The 15,308-nt window shown below is 50.8% G+C and overlaps 1 protein-coding gene across 9 annotated transcripts in view; it reads left to right on the forward strand.

Moving 5' to 3' along the window:
• Nucleotides 1-15,308, forward strand: part of gphna (gephyrin a) — a 69,785-nt gene that overhangs the window by 31,771 nt on the left and 22,706 nt on the right. The window contains exons 8-13 of one of the 9 annotated variants that reach the window (XM_072699046.1): nt 1-101; nt 212-277; nt 2,143-2,277; nt 11,293-11,334; nt 12,479-12,553; nt 13,048-13,137. The exon at nt 1-101 is cut by the window's left edge and continues 10 nt beyond it. In XM_072699046.1, the coding sequence (XP_072555147.1) occupies nt 1-101; nt 212-277; nt 2,143-2,277; nt 11,293-11,334; nt 12,479-12,553; nt 13,048-13,137 (509 nt within the window). The remainder of the gene's footprint in view (nt 102-211; nt 278-2,142; nt 2,278-11,292; nt 11,335-12,478; nt 12,554-13,047; nt 13,138-15,308) is intronic. The other 8 variants (XM_072699047.1, XM_023825283.2, XM_072699049.1 and 5 more) reach the window with 8 other exon arrangements.

The raw sequence follows: 15,308 nt of genomic DNA on the forward strand, positions 1-15,308 counted from the left end.
CACACCCACAGCACACCGACGTCATGGCGAAAGGTGGGCGGTCCATTCTCAGCCTCACCTCTCACGCCTGTCATTCCGTCTGCGACGACGCGCCGCAGCTGGTAAGAACCAGGGACCTCCCTCCGAGGTCATTCTCCCAGCCCGACATCACACACCTGTATCCCGTGTGCAACAAGCTTCCTCTTGCCCTTCAAATGCTCCGTACCCTCAGCGGTCAAGTGGGCGGTCTCCATGGCAACATCGCATCCACTGCGACCCTCGAAAGGACAACACCAGAGTAATTATTTGTATTGATTTACCTGTCAGCTCCCCTTAACCAAGGCTGCCTAGTATGGCTTGAGTAGATAGGAAAGACGTGCGGCATGCAGGTCACTGTATAATAAATTGTTATATCACAATTGCCTCAACAAAATCAATAATAGTAACCTGATAGCTGATAATACATTTTCAAGCAGAGCTGCAGCATTAAAGCGTGCTAAAGCCTGGCTAGGAATGAGGATAGATCCAGGCTAAGTGAAGACAGGTGTAGCCCACGCTGGAGCCTTTAGAGGCCGGTGGGGTGTTGAGTGACTCTGCTGTTCTGACAGCAGTTGGTAGCTTAGCACCACTGAGGGCCCAAGGATGAGAGCTTGTGGCTCATTTGGGGCGTAAGGGGGGGTTGGGGGGGGGGGGGGGGGTGGAGGAGCGGTGGACAGATGGCCAGAGAAAGAGGAGAAGAGATGGGAAGTCAGGGAGGAGTGAAGAACGAGAGCCCGGCTGCGTGCAGGAGAAGCGGCGATGCTGAGACGTTGAGTCACCGCCTGCAACCGGGTGATTATATTTAGAGTGGAGGTTAGTAGGTTCTTTGTGCGTGAAGATTAACAGCCACCGATTCTGTTTTGGGGCTGAAGGACGCCTCTAGCTCTGAAGTTCACCCGGCCGGAGGCTGTCACCCCCCTCTGAGGGACCTCGTCTGCTCGTCCTCACTGTCCTCTTAGTTCCCACATTGCACCTGTGACCGGCTTTGCTGCCGGTGTCTCTGTGTGTCGTCCCATTTTCATGCCCCCCCCCCCCGCCCCCGTCAAGTTTCCTCACTCATAATTGTCTCACGAGCGCTCGGTCTTCATTGCTGCTGTTTTTGAAGCAGTTCCAGTGTTCAGTGGCCCCTGAATACTTTCGTGTCTAAAACATGCAAATGTAAACACCACCAGTTATCGTCGATGCTGCACAGTCATAGTTATTAATAACCCCAACCCATATTCTTTTTTCACAAAAATCACAGGGCATGTTTAGTCACGAATAGAAATTAATGGCATGTGAAAGTGCCGTTTGCCCTGATGATTTGCCGCCCGGCGCGGGTGGGAAGCCAGCGATGTTGTGCTCCAATCATCTTCATTATTATGCTCCATTATTGTCTTTGTCTTGGCCTAGTTCTGCGTTCCAGTTCATCCTAAGAATCTCCTGTGTTGAGTCGAGCCTCCATGGTGGCAGCCGATGTTATTTTTGACAGGCCTGTGTGTCTGAGCGCTTTGTGGTCGCGTTTACGTTTCCCTACAATCCCGTTACTTTCATCTTTCATTACATTATTTTACTCAGTGCTTCCGTCTGCTGTTGCTGCCCCAAAGCATAGCAGTATAGGAGTGTGTGATGTTATAGATTAACGGAAGCTCTTATGGTAGTACTGGGAGGAAAGACAGAATTAAAGAAAGAAAGAAGGAAGGAAGGAAAGACAGAGAAAGTAGGAAGAGCTAATCTGGCTGCGTGGAGAGTCATCCATTGAAATCGTGTAGGTCAAAGGCCATCTGTGCTTGTTATGACCCAAGCTGAGCTGTGCCAAGCCGCTGTTTTGGGGGCCGACCAGTTTCCTCCTGCAAACCATGACCAGACATGGAGCGGTGTGTGGCTCAGTGGGTGTGGCCGTGGTCGGAATGTCGGTGGTTCAAATCCCTGGGTCGGCAGAGTGATTTCCTCGTTGGGTCCTTGTGCAAGACCCTTTACCTCCATCTGCGCCGGGGACTGTCTGACCCCACTTTCAGTTGTACTTTGCTTTGGATAAAAGCGTCTCTGCTAAATAGCTAAATGGTAGTTTCCTGTGTCTCCGCTGCTCTATATGTTCCATCCTCTAAAGATGCCTTTCTGCGTGTGTTTGTTTTGCTGGGGCAGATCCCAGACTCCATCATCTCCCGGGGTGTCCAGGTGCTGCCTCGGGACACGGCCTCTCTCAGCACCACGCCTTCGGAGTCGCCTCGTGCCCAGGCCACCTCCCGCCTCTCCACCGCGTCCTGCCCCACACCCAAAGTGAGTGACACACTTATCTGGCTGCTCGTACCACCCAACCCCCGACCCACACCCACTCCCCCTTCACTGCTATCACTTCCCGCAATCCCCCACCCCCCTGCTGACATTTCCTGCCTGAGCCACCTCCTACCTCAAATCTGGGGGGGTGGGGTGGGGAGGGCAGGTCCGGTCCGGTCATGTGACCATTGGGGGGTGGAGGGCACTGTGGGGGTTGACATTGAGCTAGCGTCATAAGTGCACTCGCACCAGGGCTCTTTGCCTGAATGATTATTGGGTTGTCAAGAAACCCCTCCTCCCCATGCTCTCCCTCCCCCTCTGCTTTTTACCCATTGGTCTATTCATGACAGCAGAGGCTCCTGATTGGTTGGGGGAGGCGCGCCTACAAAGAGTCAAATATCAGTCATTGGTGCCCCCAGCTCAGCATCTTATCACTGTATGATTAATGTACAATGATATGGTCCCACAATGTGTTTGCATTTGTTTTATGTCAAGAGTTTAATTTATCTGCAGATCTGCTTTCCTACATTCATGATTTGATGCAGCCGTTTGGGATTTATGTAGTGCTTCCAGGCTCATGAATCATGGTGTAAAACAGTAGGTTATTTGGACGTTCTTTTAACGGTGGTGGATTGTAAACAAACATGGATGTTTGTTTGTGTGCTGGGAAGGATGTGAGCTAGAAGAGCTGGTGAGGTTGGGGCTTAGTGGGAGGGCGGTTCGGTTTGGGACATAAACACTACAAAGGTTTGCCCATTCCTCTTGGATCACCTCTCCTTGTCACTATAACACCTCATTTCATTTGGTTTGCGGTAGCAGGTGGGCGCCACGGAAACGAGGAGGAATCGTCACCCGTCGCCGTGGCGACTGTTCCATTCATTCCTCCCCACCTTCAGTCCATTTTGACTGTGCCGAGGTTGTAGGGGGGTAGGGTGTCCCGGGGGGGCTCTCCTGTGTCTGGAGAGAAGGGCAATGCCAGCTTTCCGCTGTCTGCAAAGATCGGCACGTCTGTCACTAATCTCCCTCACAGCCTTCAGCTCCTCTCTGCTGCTCCTCAGAGCCAGACTAAGTTCTACCTCATCTGTCCATCTGTCTCTTTCTCTCATTCTTCTATCACCTGTGTCAGTTGTGCTTGTTTGGATATCTGTGTGTGTGTCTGTGTGTGTGTCTGTGTGTGTGTCTGTGTGTGTGTGTGTGTGTGTGTGTGTGTGTGTGTGTGTGTGTGTGTCAGGTCATACAAAGGACTCGGCCCTCTAGAATAATCTATGCGGTGGTGATATTGACATTGCAGGTAATGTAACATTACAGATTTGCTGTGTAAATGGCAGGCTTGGCTTTGTCAGAGGGGCTGGGGGATGCAGTTCAACAGCTAATGTACGACAGAAAACGGAATCCACTCTGCCGATGTTCCTCATTATGAAGCCGATCACAGTCATCTGTTTTCTTCACAAGAAATGTCTTCAACTGCTTCAAAAGCATTGATTTAAAATCATTTAATCTACCATAGTTTTTAAATTAATTCAGTTAAATGTAAATATAACCTCAGTATGTGAACCATGCATGGATGCATGGATGGATGGATAAATGGATGGAAGTGTAAACCTCATGGATTCTTAAGATTTTTCTGCAAATTTGTCATATTTGTGCATCTTCCTACACTGATGACTGGGTTCCCCTGAGTTCCCCTGGCCAGGATGTGGAGTTCCCACGTCCGTGTCAAACTAAGATAAGAGGTTCCCTTCTGGTGCCTGCCTTCCTTAGTCTGGTTTGTAATCGTAATTGAGTCTCACAAAGGAAAATCTGAGACTCAGATGATTAGTGAATTTGTTCAGGAAGAAAAATGTGTGTGGGCATGTATATATTCCATTGTGGGGACCAAATGTTCCCACAGTGCGATAAAAACCTGTTGTTTTGACTTTGTGGGGGCATTTTTCAGTTCCCACAAGGGAAGCAGAATTTTATAAAAAATCTACGAATCCAATCAAAAAACTAAAAAATTCAAAAGTTGTTTGGTTATTTATGGTTAAGATTAGGGCTGGGTAGGGGTTAAGGTCATCATAGTTGGGATTAGAGTTATGCCTATAATGGATAAATGGAGAGTCCCCACAAAGATATTTATCTACCTAATCTGCATGCATGTGTGCGCGTGTGTGTGTGTGTGTGTGCGTGCGTGCGTGTGTGTGTGCATCTTGAATGAAGAACTGAGATGTGCTGAAAATATTGCTGCTCATTGCATAAAGACAGGATTTCCATGATTGAGGGCGGGGGTGCTGTTGGGGTTATGGGTAAAGGTTAGGGTACCTTGATGTTGCAGAAGCCATGGATAGATGCTGGTCATGAGCAATTAGCATGTAAGTCATTCTTCAGGTAGAACACAGTCATTGATGACCTTTAAAAAAAATAAGATGGAGTTTAATTTTTCCTTACAAGCAAAAATAGCTTTTCTTGTAGATGAGACCAGGGGTATTCCACAAAGTAGATTTTTTTTCATTAGCCAGATATCTTAAGCCAAATCTAAGGATTGTCCAATATGATGGTTGTTTACCTCTCCTCCTATTGGACAGTTTTCATGCTTGGCTTAAGTTATCCAGCTAACCTAAGCACTGAAAATCTGGCAGCCGATGCGCTGGCATGGAGATGGCGGCCGGGTGTGTTCTCCGTCACGGAGACGGGCACGTCCTGGGAAAGGGCCAGCCGGCATGTCGCCTGGAATTCTCCGGAAGGGCTTTATTTGAGTTGTCAGACCAGACTCATGCATCTGGAGCTGTCAGCTCTGCAACAGCAGCTCTGCTCTCCACCTATAGTAAGGAGGAGTTAAGTAAGAGCAGTGCAGGCTAGGTGTGTCTCGGGTGCGAATGAATTACAGTTACAGGGCAGCGACCTCCCTCACCTTCTCCACGTGCAGTGATGTTTATGGATGAAGTCCCACAAATCAACTGCAAGCAGCATACAGGGCAAGGTCTCAGTCAGGGCGAAGCGGCCTTTCGAGGTCATGATGGGATTTTGGCAGGCTTGACTGGGCTATACTGTCAGTTTGCCCCTAAGAGACACTCATGGAAATAAACCCCCATCTCTGACTGGATGGAATTTATGAGATTTGGAGTCCAGTCACTTCGATGCGATCGAGGTCGAGAAGAGCAGAGGGCAAGAGGTGGCGTTACCTTGGAAAAGGTGGACGGAAGTGTGTCGCGTACCGCTCTTGGGGGCCTGTATCCCTGATTGGAAGATCACCAGTATGAATCCTGACAGATGCCACCATTGGGCCTCTGAGCAGGCCCCTTGACCTCCGGCTCCGGGGTCACTGCAGCACTGGCTGACCCTGCATTGTGGCTCCCAAGCTTGCTCTTAACTATACATGTCTGTGTGTCTCATGGAGAGCAAGCTGGGGTGGGTGAAGAGAGAATTTCCCTACAGGGATCAATAAAGTATCACTGTTCCTTTCCGTTCTGTTCTGTTCCTATTTCTATTCTATTCCTATCCTATTCCTGTCCTGTTCTATTCCTAATCCAATTCTATTGCTAATCCTATTCCTATTTTATCCTGTCATAGAAAGTAAGATGGGGTGGATGAAAGGAAAATCTGCATACAGCACTGTTCTATTCCATTCTGTCCTGTCCTGTCCTGTCCTGTCCTGCCTTGTCCTGCCTTATCCTGTCCTGCCTTGTCCTGCCCTGTCCTTCCCTGTCCTGCCCTGACCTGCCTTGTCCTGCCCTGTCCTGCCCTGACCTGCCTTGTCCTGCCCTGTCCTGCCTTATCCTGTCCTGCCTTATCCTGTCCTGCCTTGTCCTGCCTTATCCTATCTTGTCCTGCCTTATCCTGTCCTGTCCTGCCTTATCTTGTCCTGCCCTGTCCTGCCCTGTCCTGCCTTGTCCTGCCTTATCCTGTCCTGCCCTGTCCTGCCTTACCCTATCCTATCCTGTCCTGCCTTATCCTGCCTTGTCCTGCCCTGTCCTGTGCTGTCCCCTTAAATCCCACACACATTTGTTCACACGGGACAGGATTGTGACAAGCCAAAGGCAGGTAATAGTCTAAATTCTGTATCTGATCCTATGTCTGAAGGCATAAACGGCATTAAATAATTACTGTATTTGGGAATCCCCCCCCCCCCCATCAGAAATCACTTTGGTGTAAAATTATGTAGGCAGTGGGTTTGTTGGCCAACTCGTTTGTTATGGGAGCGATGTAGTCCTGCATGGGGTTTGGGGGGAGGGGGGGTGGAGGGGGGAGCCCCTGCACCTGTTTCTCTCTCCATCCTCCTGAGCATCCGCTTCACTGAAGCCAGAGCACCTGGGCACCAAGATAGAGATGTATCTGAATGGAGTACCCCCCCCCCCCCCCCCCCCCCAAATCCAGGCAGACACTTCGCTGTAAGTTACTGCCGTTCTGTGCTGCTACGCCCAACATTAGCCCCCGGTGCTGTTCGCTCATTCATTTCCTCCTCCCTTTCTCACTCTCTTCCCTGCTCACTCTTCCTCTGTTCCTCTGCTCATTCTCTCTTCCTCTCTGGTTCTCGATTCTCCCCCCCCCCCCCCCTCTCTCTCTCTCCTTTCTCTCCATCTGTGTGTACTGCATGTGTGTGGGAGAGTTAGTCGCTTTTCGGAGTCAAGCGAAAGCATGGTGAGTATCTCCTCTCCTCCTGTGCTGCGTGTGCCTTCACGACTGGGGAAGACGAGTGTGTGAGTGTTTGTGCGTGTCTGTGCGTGTCTCTGCCTGTGTGTATGAAGTGTAGCGCAGTGGCTGGCTGCAGGTTGACGGCTGCTGAGTGATTGGCCAGGTGCTCAATTTGTCCCTGTGGTGCATCAAAAGGCTAGACTGGTGTACGAGACCGTAGAGATTTGAATCCGAGCGTGTGCTTGGCACCTGGGAGCCTTGTCCTGGCTTCAGTGGGGTGCACATTCTGCCAGTTGATCTGGAATGTTGGTGGGGGTTGGGAGGGCGCTATTCTGGACCGGGACCGGCCGGGAGTCCACACGGGTCCGTTCCTCAGGGAATGATCTGAAGCGGCGCTCGCGGATGGCTGCTGTTCGGAAGCTCTGCAGTGTGTCACCGCTGCCTACTCAGGCTGTCAAGTAGGCAGACGGTTTGCACACAGCGAAAACGCCGCTGTCACACTCACTCCTAACGTCACGTACGGTTTCGGCTGTTTGTCTACTCTGTCCTACCCTCCTCCGTGCCAACGTTTACTTTTCTCGAGGTTGTTCGTGCACAGGATGCACACAAGGGCTTGTGCCGGGGGGTGAGCGGGGCAGCGATGCACTGTGCACTCTCTCCCTCTAGACACATGGGGTCACCTTTTTGAGTTTGTTTAATTTCTCCTTAGTGGCTATAATTTCTTGTCTTGACTTTAAAGTTCGCCTGCGTGTGCATCTGTTTTTGCGTGTGACTGAGTTGTACAGAGTGAGATGTAGCAGTCGATATCGTGGGGCATTAATATGTCTTTACGCGCGGAGTCCGCTTACTACCCGTGTTTTACAGCTGCATGCCGCACTCATGCATGCATTATGTGCAGAAGATGCATTGGAGTTCCGTGGCCGCGGCTAAGATTGTGCACGATTGGCCCAAACAGGATGGATATAAACGATGGTGTCTCTCCCAGCCTGTGCCCTCTGTGACTGTAGTCACCTTCTACAGGAGCCACACGGTGAAGGTGATGTCACTGATGGGCCTCTAAACGCCTTTTGTGAACAGCAGTGAATCGTTTCCCGTGGCGTTTATATGGTTTTTGGGTCGACTCAGTACTGATACGCTGTCTCCCTCCTTGTCCAGACGGAATGAGGTACTTGGTTTTGGAATTGTGTCTGCGGGGATGTCATTGGGAGATAACAGAATGGTTGGGGAGGGGGAGGGGGGGTGCACCGGAGCTGCTCAGCCCTGAGCGGGTTATAAACCGCTCCACTGGTCCGCACACCATCGCGTCTGGCCGGTAAGCGTGGTGGGCCCCCGGCACCGGAGCCCAGCCGGCGGGAACTGCTGATCCCGGCAGATTTTTATTTTCTCCTCGTCGAGCCGCTGAAGACGAGGCAGCCAGGGTTCACTTTCGCCTCCGCAGATGGATTGCGCGGCTGATTCCGCGGCCGGCAGCCGATTGGCTGGTCCCCAGCGCCTGTCCCTTCCCCGTGAGGCGGACTTGAGAGGTAAGAAGATATGTAACACATGCGACTGTGTAGCAGGATGCAGGGAGGAAGCAAACCCACTCGCGCTCAGACGCTCCTGAGTCACCGTGACAGTCTGCATGCTGTTGGTTATTTTTCTGGCACTTGAGTCAGTTTTTAACCGTTGTTCAGCTCTTCTGCTGGGCCACTTTCGCTCAGCTCGCTCTGCTTATCACAGCTTCCCCTGAGGTTTCACCCGGCAACCATCAGGTTACTAGCCTGTGACATGAGTCACTGTGCTCCTTCCTACCTCGTGGGTCTGTTAAGTGTGTCTGAAGCTCAGGTGCACTGGATGACAGATCTGTCCGCCCGCCCCAAGCCGGGCTGATCCGTGGTGATCGTGGGGTGATTTGCAGGAATCCCAGAGGTCCGTTCTTTTGTGTTTGGGTTGGGTGAGGGGAAGCCACCAGTGTCCCTAAGGGCACAGCCCCAAGCCTCTGAAAGTACGGCGTTACAAATAGACGTATACCCCACAGACTGACTGAGGTGGGGTTGGGGCGGCAGTTTGGGATAGGGTGACCGCCCAATCCATGTCAGGACGGGCACTATGTGGTACGACAGGGCTTGTAAACTACCATTTCACTTAAAATGACCTTCTTGCTGTGTGCTGATTGGTCAGTCTCCAATAATCATGCACGTGTCATTAATGTTAATGGGAAGCAGGTGGATAAATCTTTCAATCGAGGAAACAGACCAATAAAAGTACAACACGAACCAAAGAATTTAGCCGACCATTGGAGCCTTTCGGTTTTTAAGTAGTTTGTAAAAGCTGAAGTAGCGCATAGTGTCACAGACAGGGATTAGGTGGCCACCTTGGTTTGGGATGGAGACTGAAGACCCAGCGTCCCGCCCCTCTGCCTGGTGTCTGTGTTTTGCGTTCCCTCACGTGCGCCACCAGAAGGATGGTCCAGGATGGTGTCTCTGTTAGGGTGCAAGTGTGAGTGAATCCATCACCTTCCTCCATCAATACCCATTCATCACCTCGAGCACGTTGGTCTGGCCCACGTGTTCCACTCACCCCGTCGACAGTGATGGAGGAGGTCCTCTGGAGGAGAGGCAATGTCCTTGAGGTGGCCCCAGTAATTTACACACATAACACCGCTTAAAGCTTTCCCGCTGCATCCTCCCGCTCTTGACGTACAGGCGTGTCACCAAGCGTGTCACGTGGTAGATGTGTGGACAGGCCACTCATATCATGTTTGCCGTAGCTCCTGCCTTGAACCTGAGGCTGTGATTGTGTGTAAGGCTCCAGCTAAGGACTCGCCGCCCTGTTTAGTGATGGCATTTTTGTGTGCGCCGCCATGTTTAGTGATGATGGCATTTTTGTGTGCGCCGCCATGTTTAGTGATGGCATTTTTTGTGTGCGCAGCCTCACCTGTGGAAACAGAACTATTGCTATGCTAGTTTAGCTCTGATTATTCTCAGTGCTTGGTTCGGTTCCTCATTCCTTGGGATCACCTCTCATTTGTTTCAGGGTTATCGGAACATTTATATTTACATATCACTTATTTAGCAGATGCTTTTATCCAAAATGATGTACAACTGTGAAAGCCGGGGCAGATGCTGAAGAATTTGGGGGGCGATGGGCCTTGTTGGGGAACCAGAGGTGAGATCAGTCTCCCGTCTCTGGGACTTTCTGGTCACATGCACAGCATTATAACCCACTGAGCCACAGATTTCAGTCTCAGAAGCAAAATCGCGGGTCAGAGTCTGGCGGACCTTTTCATACTGACACAGTGGCATTAGCATGTGAGGAATGAGCGTAATGACCCTCCCCCTAGCGGCCGACAGCCTTACGGGGGGAAAGGAAAAGGAAAGAGATGTAACAAAGCCGGAGAAACTGGTCGAAGAGCGTCACCCCTCCGAGCATGAGGGCATGAGTGAGGCAGTGGGGGGGCAAGAGGAAAATAACCTTTAGGATCCCAGGAGCTGCTCTGGACAGGAGAACGCAGCACGGTTTCTGTGCTTGGGGGGGGGGGGGGGGCAGAGGTTAGCCAGGTAGCTAAGGACAAACTAAGGGTGCCAATTAAAAGGATTTCCTACAGAATTTGGTAGCACAAAAGCTGCCCGTATCAGTGGCTAACGGGTGAAATTGTACGGTTTCGCTTGCCTGTGGGTGAAATCATCTGTCAAAAACAGCATGATAATGATTTAAAAATTATAAAATCAGTGATAAAATTCTGTTCCTCCATCTGTGGAATGGTTGAAAACCCCATGCGCAGTTGCTGGATGTGGAGTGAGCTGAAGGAGCAGATGCGTCTGGCACTGTGCCGAGTATCTTCTCTGTAGACCTTCAGAAGGTGCATGGCTTCATCCACTGCCACCCCCTTGGTCTCCGCTACACCATCTCTCATATATATATGTCATATATCTCATATATTTATATATATATATAAAATACAGTTGTGTCTATCAAAAGTGTGGGAGATGTATATATAAAAAAATCTCCCACACTTCTGATAGGCACAACTGTAATTTATACCATAGTGTTTGTTTTTGTTTTTCTGATGCCTGTGGTGATTTCATTTTCCAGGGGGAATTATACTTCGGTCATTGTGTTCATTTTGCCCTCAGCTCTCTAAAGCTTCTCTAAACTGAAGGTCACGCCGCTTCCACTAGAAAATAACGACTGATCATTACATGGCATTAATTTTGCAGTGAGGTGGAGTCCCATCTTCTGCCCTGTTGTCCTGAATGTGCCCTTCCATCCTGCCCACACCCAAAATTCTGTGCGTCAATGTGAGATGCACTGTGGTCCTCCAAACCTGGGGGGCGCCGTGTCTCCTGCTCGCTGCTGCTTTGTTAACCCTCTTCTCTTTCCACCTCCCCTCAACCCCCCCCCCCCCCCCACTACCATGGCAACCAGGCCCGGCTTCCCTCAAGCTCATCCACCTATAGTGTTACTGAGGTACTCTTGCATGTGTTTTACTGCACCACCATCTGCTCGTAGCTCCGAGCTCCTCCCCCCCCCCCCCCCCGGCCCACTGCTGGTTACGCCCCTCACTGCTGCTCGGGGGGGGGGGGTGCTCTCCATCCGGCACTTCATCTCACATTCCACACACACATTGGCCCATTTGACTCGTTAAATTTTAATATTTATATATTCGTTTTACTGACAAGAGCTTCTAATGCTTTTGTGGCAGTTCTGTTTGTTTGTAGGTTTTAGGAAAAGGGTCCTATGCCCATTTTTTTTTTATTTATATTAAATTATTATACCGACTCCCCTCCCCCCCAGACTTTTGACAGGGTTGAGCATTAAAATTTTGCTTCCTGTTACTCATAGTTTCTGCAGTCACGTCATGGGCACACTGACCCAGTGTCCTGTAGTCTCCAAACTCCTGTAGGCGGAGTTTAGTAATCTTTTTGTCACAGGCTTTAGCGGTGGGGGGTGTCATCTTTCCCCAGATGCATCAGTGTTCAGCTGCAGAATTTATCAGAATAAATTTACACATTTCCTCAGCCTGCATGTAGTACAATGTCGACCTATGCAGGTGTTTTTGCATCAACCTTTTCAAGTAATTGTGGGTGAATGATGAAAAATGAACAAATTGACTAATTATCAGTGTTGTTTTTGCTTCTTTGACGCAACTAGATGGTAGTAGACTTTTATTTCTATATTTAAGTGAGCCCTGATTGTTTTTTTTTCCCAACATTTATCGTCATCATGAGTAATACTCCACATCCCCGGCCCTCTCTGTTCTCACCGTGGCATTTTTGTTTCTGTGCGATCGCCTTGTTTTCCATTCATCCGCCATCGATTTCACTGGTTGTCCGTGTCCCAGCCTAGTGCAGTGGATCCCTCACCCTTGTGTACGTGTGTGACTTTAAACGTGCCAGGTGCGCAGATGAGAGGATGTGAGGAAAAGCCCTTCGGGGTGCGCGGTGTGAAAGGTGCACGTGCTGGGGACTGCGGAGTAAGTGGGAGTGCACGGTCGCTAGTGAGAGAAGGTGTGCTCGAGTGGAGTGTGTCTGTCTGTCTGTCTGTAAGGAGGATGTTAACAGGCGTGTGTGTGGCTGTGTTCGGCGAGTGACTATCCTGTGGCTTTCTCCAGGCCTCACGGAGAGAGTTCAGGGCTCACCTGGATGAGGTCATCACGCTCAAGTCAAGGTACTCTACCTTGGACCAGGTAAACAGCAAACCTTCCTGCAGTCTACCAGCACCCAGATCACACCACCACCGCTGAGAGAACCGACGCATAAATTAGAAAAATTATAGCCGTTGCCCAAGCAACTCGATTCACGCTCTCATGCACTGGCCACCTCCGTTTCCTCCCCCCCAGTGCACAGCACACAGTGCTACAGTTCACGTTGCATTGTACCCGTCCCAGTGGGGGCATGGCCTTCTGGGGGGGGGGGGGAAACAATCTCACTGGGAGCATGTGGAGCATGAACGGACTCCTCAGTACACCAAGCCATCAGATTTTCCTACTTCCTCTCCAGCTAGAACCTGGCTGGCACACTGTAGAGGGGGAGGGGAACCCCATTTCCTCATAGTCTAAGAAGGCCAGAACCCTGAAAAGAGACACTAAACCCAGGATGTGGCTCATAAACGCTGGTTTAAAGTTTGAAGCTGTCCTACGTGGCACATGGAGGCATCACAGCTGTGTCCCTTTGCCCTCAGGGCAGACAGCAGGAGACGTCGAAGGACGTTTCGTATCCTTCCGTTCGAGCACTGAAGAATGGCACAAGGACACTGCACAAGTCCCTCACGGTTAGCCATGCCCACCTTGCTCTCTGTCCTCACGTGGTCGAGCACAGCTTGCCTCACCCACACCTGTAGGGCCCGTGGTGGCCTGGAGCCCATAGGGCCGCCGCCTGGGGGGGTGGGCGGGACCTTTTCCCACCTCGCTCGTGCCTCACTGTCACCCGTCATTTCCTGTCCTCCGTATAACCGATACCTGCCACGTGTGAGAGTGCTCAGACGCAGGGGAAGCGGCGAGCTGAAGGTATGGTACCGTTGACGTGGGAGGGTCCCGCGGCCGGTTCTCTCCTTACATCCATCCGTTCATCCATTCATCATCCACTCATCCATCCATCCATCCGTCACCACAGTGATCTGTCTTATCGCTCGTTCTCTTCTGCTCCACCGTGTGCGCGCCTCTGTGTCTCGCCAAGCCGTGAATAACCAACGGAACGATTCCCTCAAAGCCTTCCCTTTCAGAGGAGGAGAGCAGCCGTGGACCGGGGCTCGTGATCCTCAGTAGACTTAGGCCACCTGCAGATTACTCAAAGACACTCGTACGTCGTTAGAGTAGCACCTAAGATCCAAATGCAAACGGCCACAAGTGTGAGAAATAATTTAATAAACGAAAAACTCATATACAGAAACGAAAAATGGTATCTTAACATAAATGTAAAACAGTAAAGACGCTGGCTTTGAGAAATGCTCACTAGTATGTCTGGTTAGGCTGAAAAAGTCGATGCACAATTGCCGTCTCATTTAGCTACAATTAATCAAACGTCTGATGATAAAATGTAGCTGTTTGGCACAATCACTGGGGTTGAACGCATAAGTGCAGCTATGTGTAGCGCTATGTGGGAGGGCCAGGAACAGCTAACAGGACGTTGTTAGCGTTCTGATAAATGTCCACTTGTGATACAGATGTTGGTTTCATAATCAGCTCTGCCTGGTGGTTCCGAGTGCTTGGTAATGGAGTGCGACAGTGCCCGGTGTGGAAGAGGGAGCTCAGTCAACTGAGCAAGTCCGCAGTCCGAATAATAATAATAATAGTGGTGGTTCGTAAATCGCAGGTGCCGCTGTGCTCCTAACAGGTGTGCATCCTGCACGGTGTCGAGCCCTGAAAAGACACGCGGGCGTCGGCTAAAGTCAGAGAAGCTGAGCTTTGCCGAAAGATGCTAGGAGGGCAGTGACACTGCCGAAATGTTGGGTCTCGTGCCAGACTCGTTCGCTTTTGTTTGTTCTCCTCGCCGCCTGCTTCCGGGGTATTTAGGCTCTATTTGTGTTTCATTCATTTCTTGAAGGGGATTTAGCCTAATTTTTTTACCCAGCTGCTGCAGTGGTGCACTGGATCACTCCGGGCTTCGGCCCTTCGGTTTTCCTGCACTGTAATGTACTTCGGTCTGTTGTCCTCCCTGATGCCCTTTTTTGTAGGTTTGTCTGTACTATTTATCGGAATTTCTGGCACCGGTCATCTCCGGCGGCTGGATATCGAGCCTGTAGCATTCTCCTCGCGTCCATACCATGTCATTAGCGATTTCCCAATGAGGGGATCAGCGTCTCGTTGCCGGCCAGCCCTTGCGTCGCGGTCACCTTGGACGCGATCCCTTTGACAGCTCCTGAGCCCGCTCTGGGGACGGCCGCTGAATCCCGGGCACGGGGCCACTGTCCTGCGCGCATATTAAGTCTCCCGCTTGGGGTTGACCTGCCGCCTGCCGCCTGCTGTCTCCGAGCTGGTTCCCGTAGCGACGGAGCTGAGTGGTCATTGAGAAGGATCAGTTGGCCGGGTCTCAATCTCCAGCCTTCAGTGGGTTTGGTAGCGAGAGGGAAAATAGCGGGTAAAGCAGCGTGTACATTAAGAGTGGATGAAGGGCAGGTGACATCACAACCCTTTTTGGAGCCCTAAGGAAAGATTGATTAACCTAGTTGTCGTTTGTCATCAGGGGTGGGCAGTTTTATTCGCTGTAACTCCCTAATAAGGTCACTAATTAGAGGACTGATTGACTGAAGATTCCTTGCACCTGGGTTTGATCAGCTGACCCACTCTGACAGACTGATCAGATGGGGGGCCCCCTGCTGGCCACTGGGCCCTTAGCAGCTGTTTAGTTCATGTATGCCTTGGGCCAGCCCTGGGTGATGGATGCTGTCTTGTTCAGGGGTGTCCAGCTCCGGTCCTGGAGTGCTACTATCCAGGAGGTTTTTTA

The sequence above is a fragment of the Paramormyrops kingsleyae genome, chromosome 14 (assembly GCF_048594095.1).
Source record: "Paramormyrops kingsleyae isolate MSU_618 chromosome 14, PKINGS_0.4, whole genome shotgun sequence".
NCBI lineage: Eukaryota > Metazoa > Chordata > Actinopteri > Osteoglossiformes > Mormyridae > Paramormyrops > Paramormyrops kingsleyae.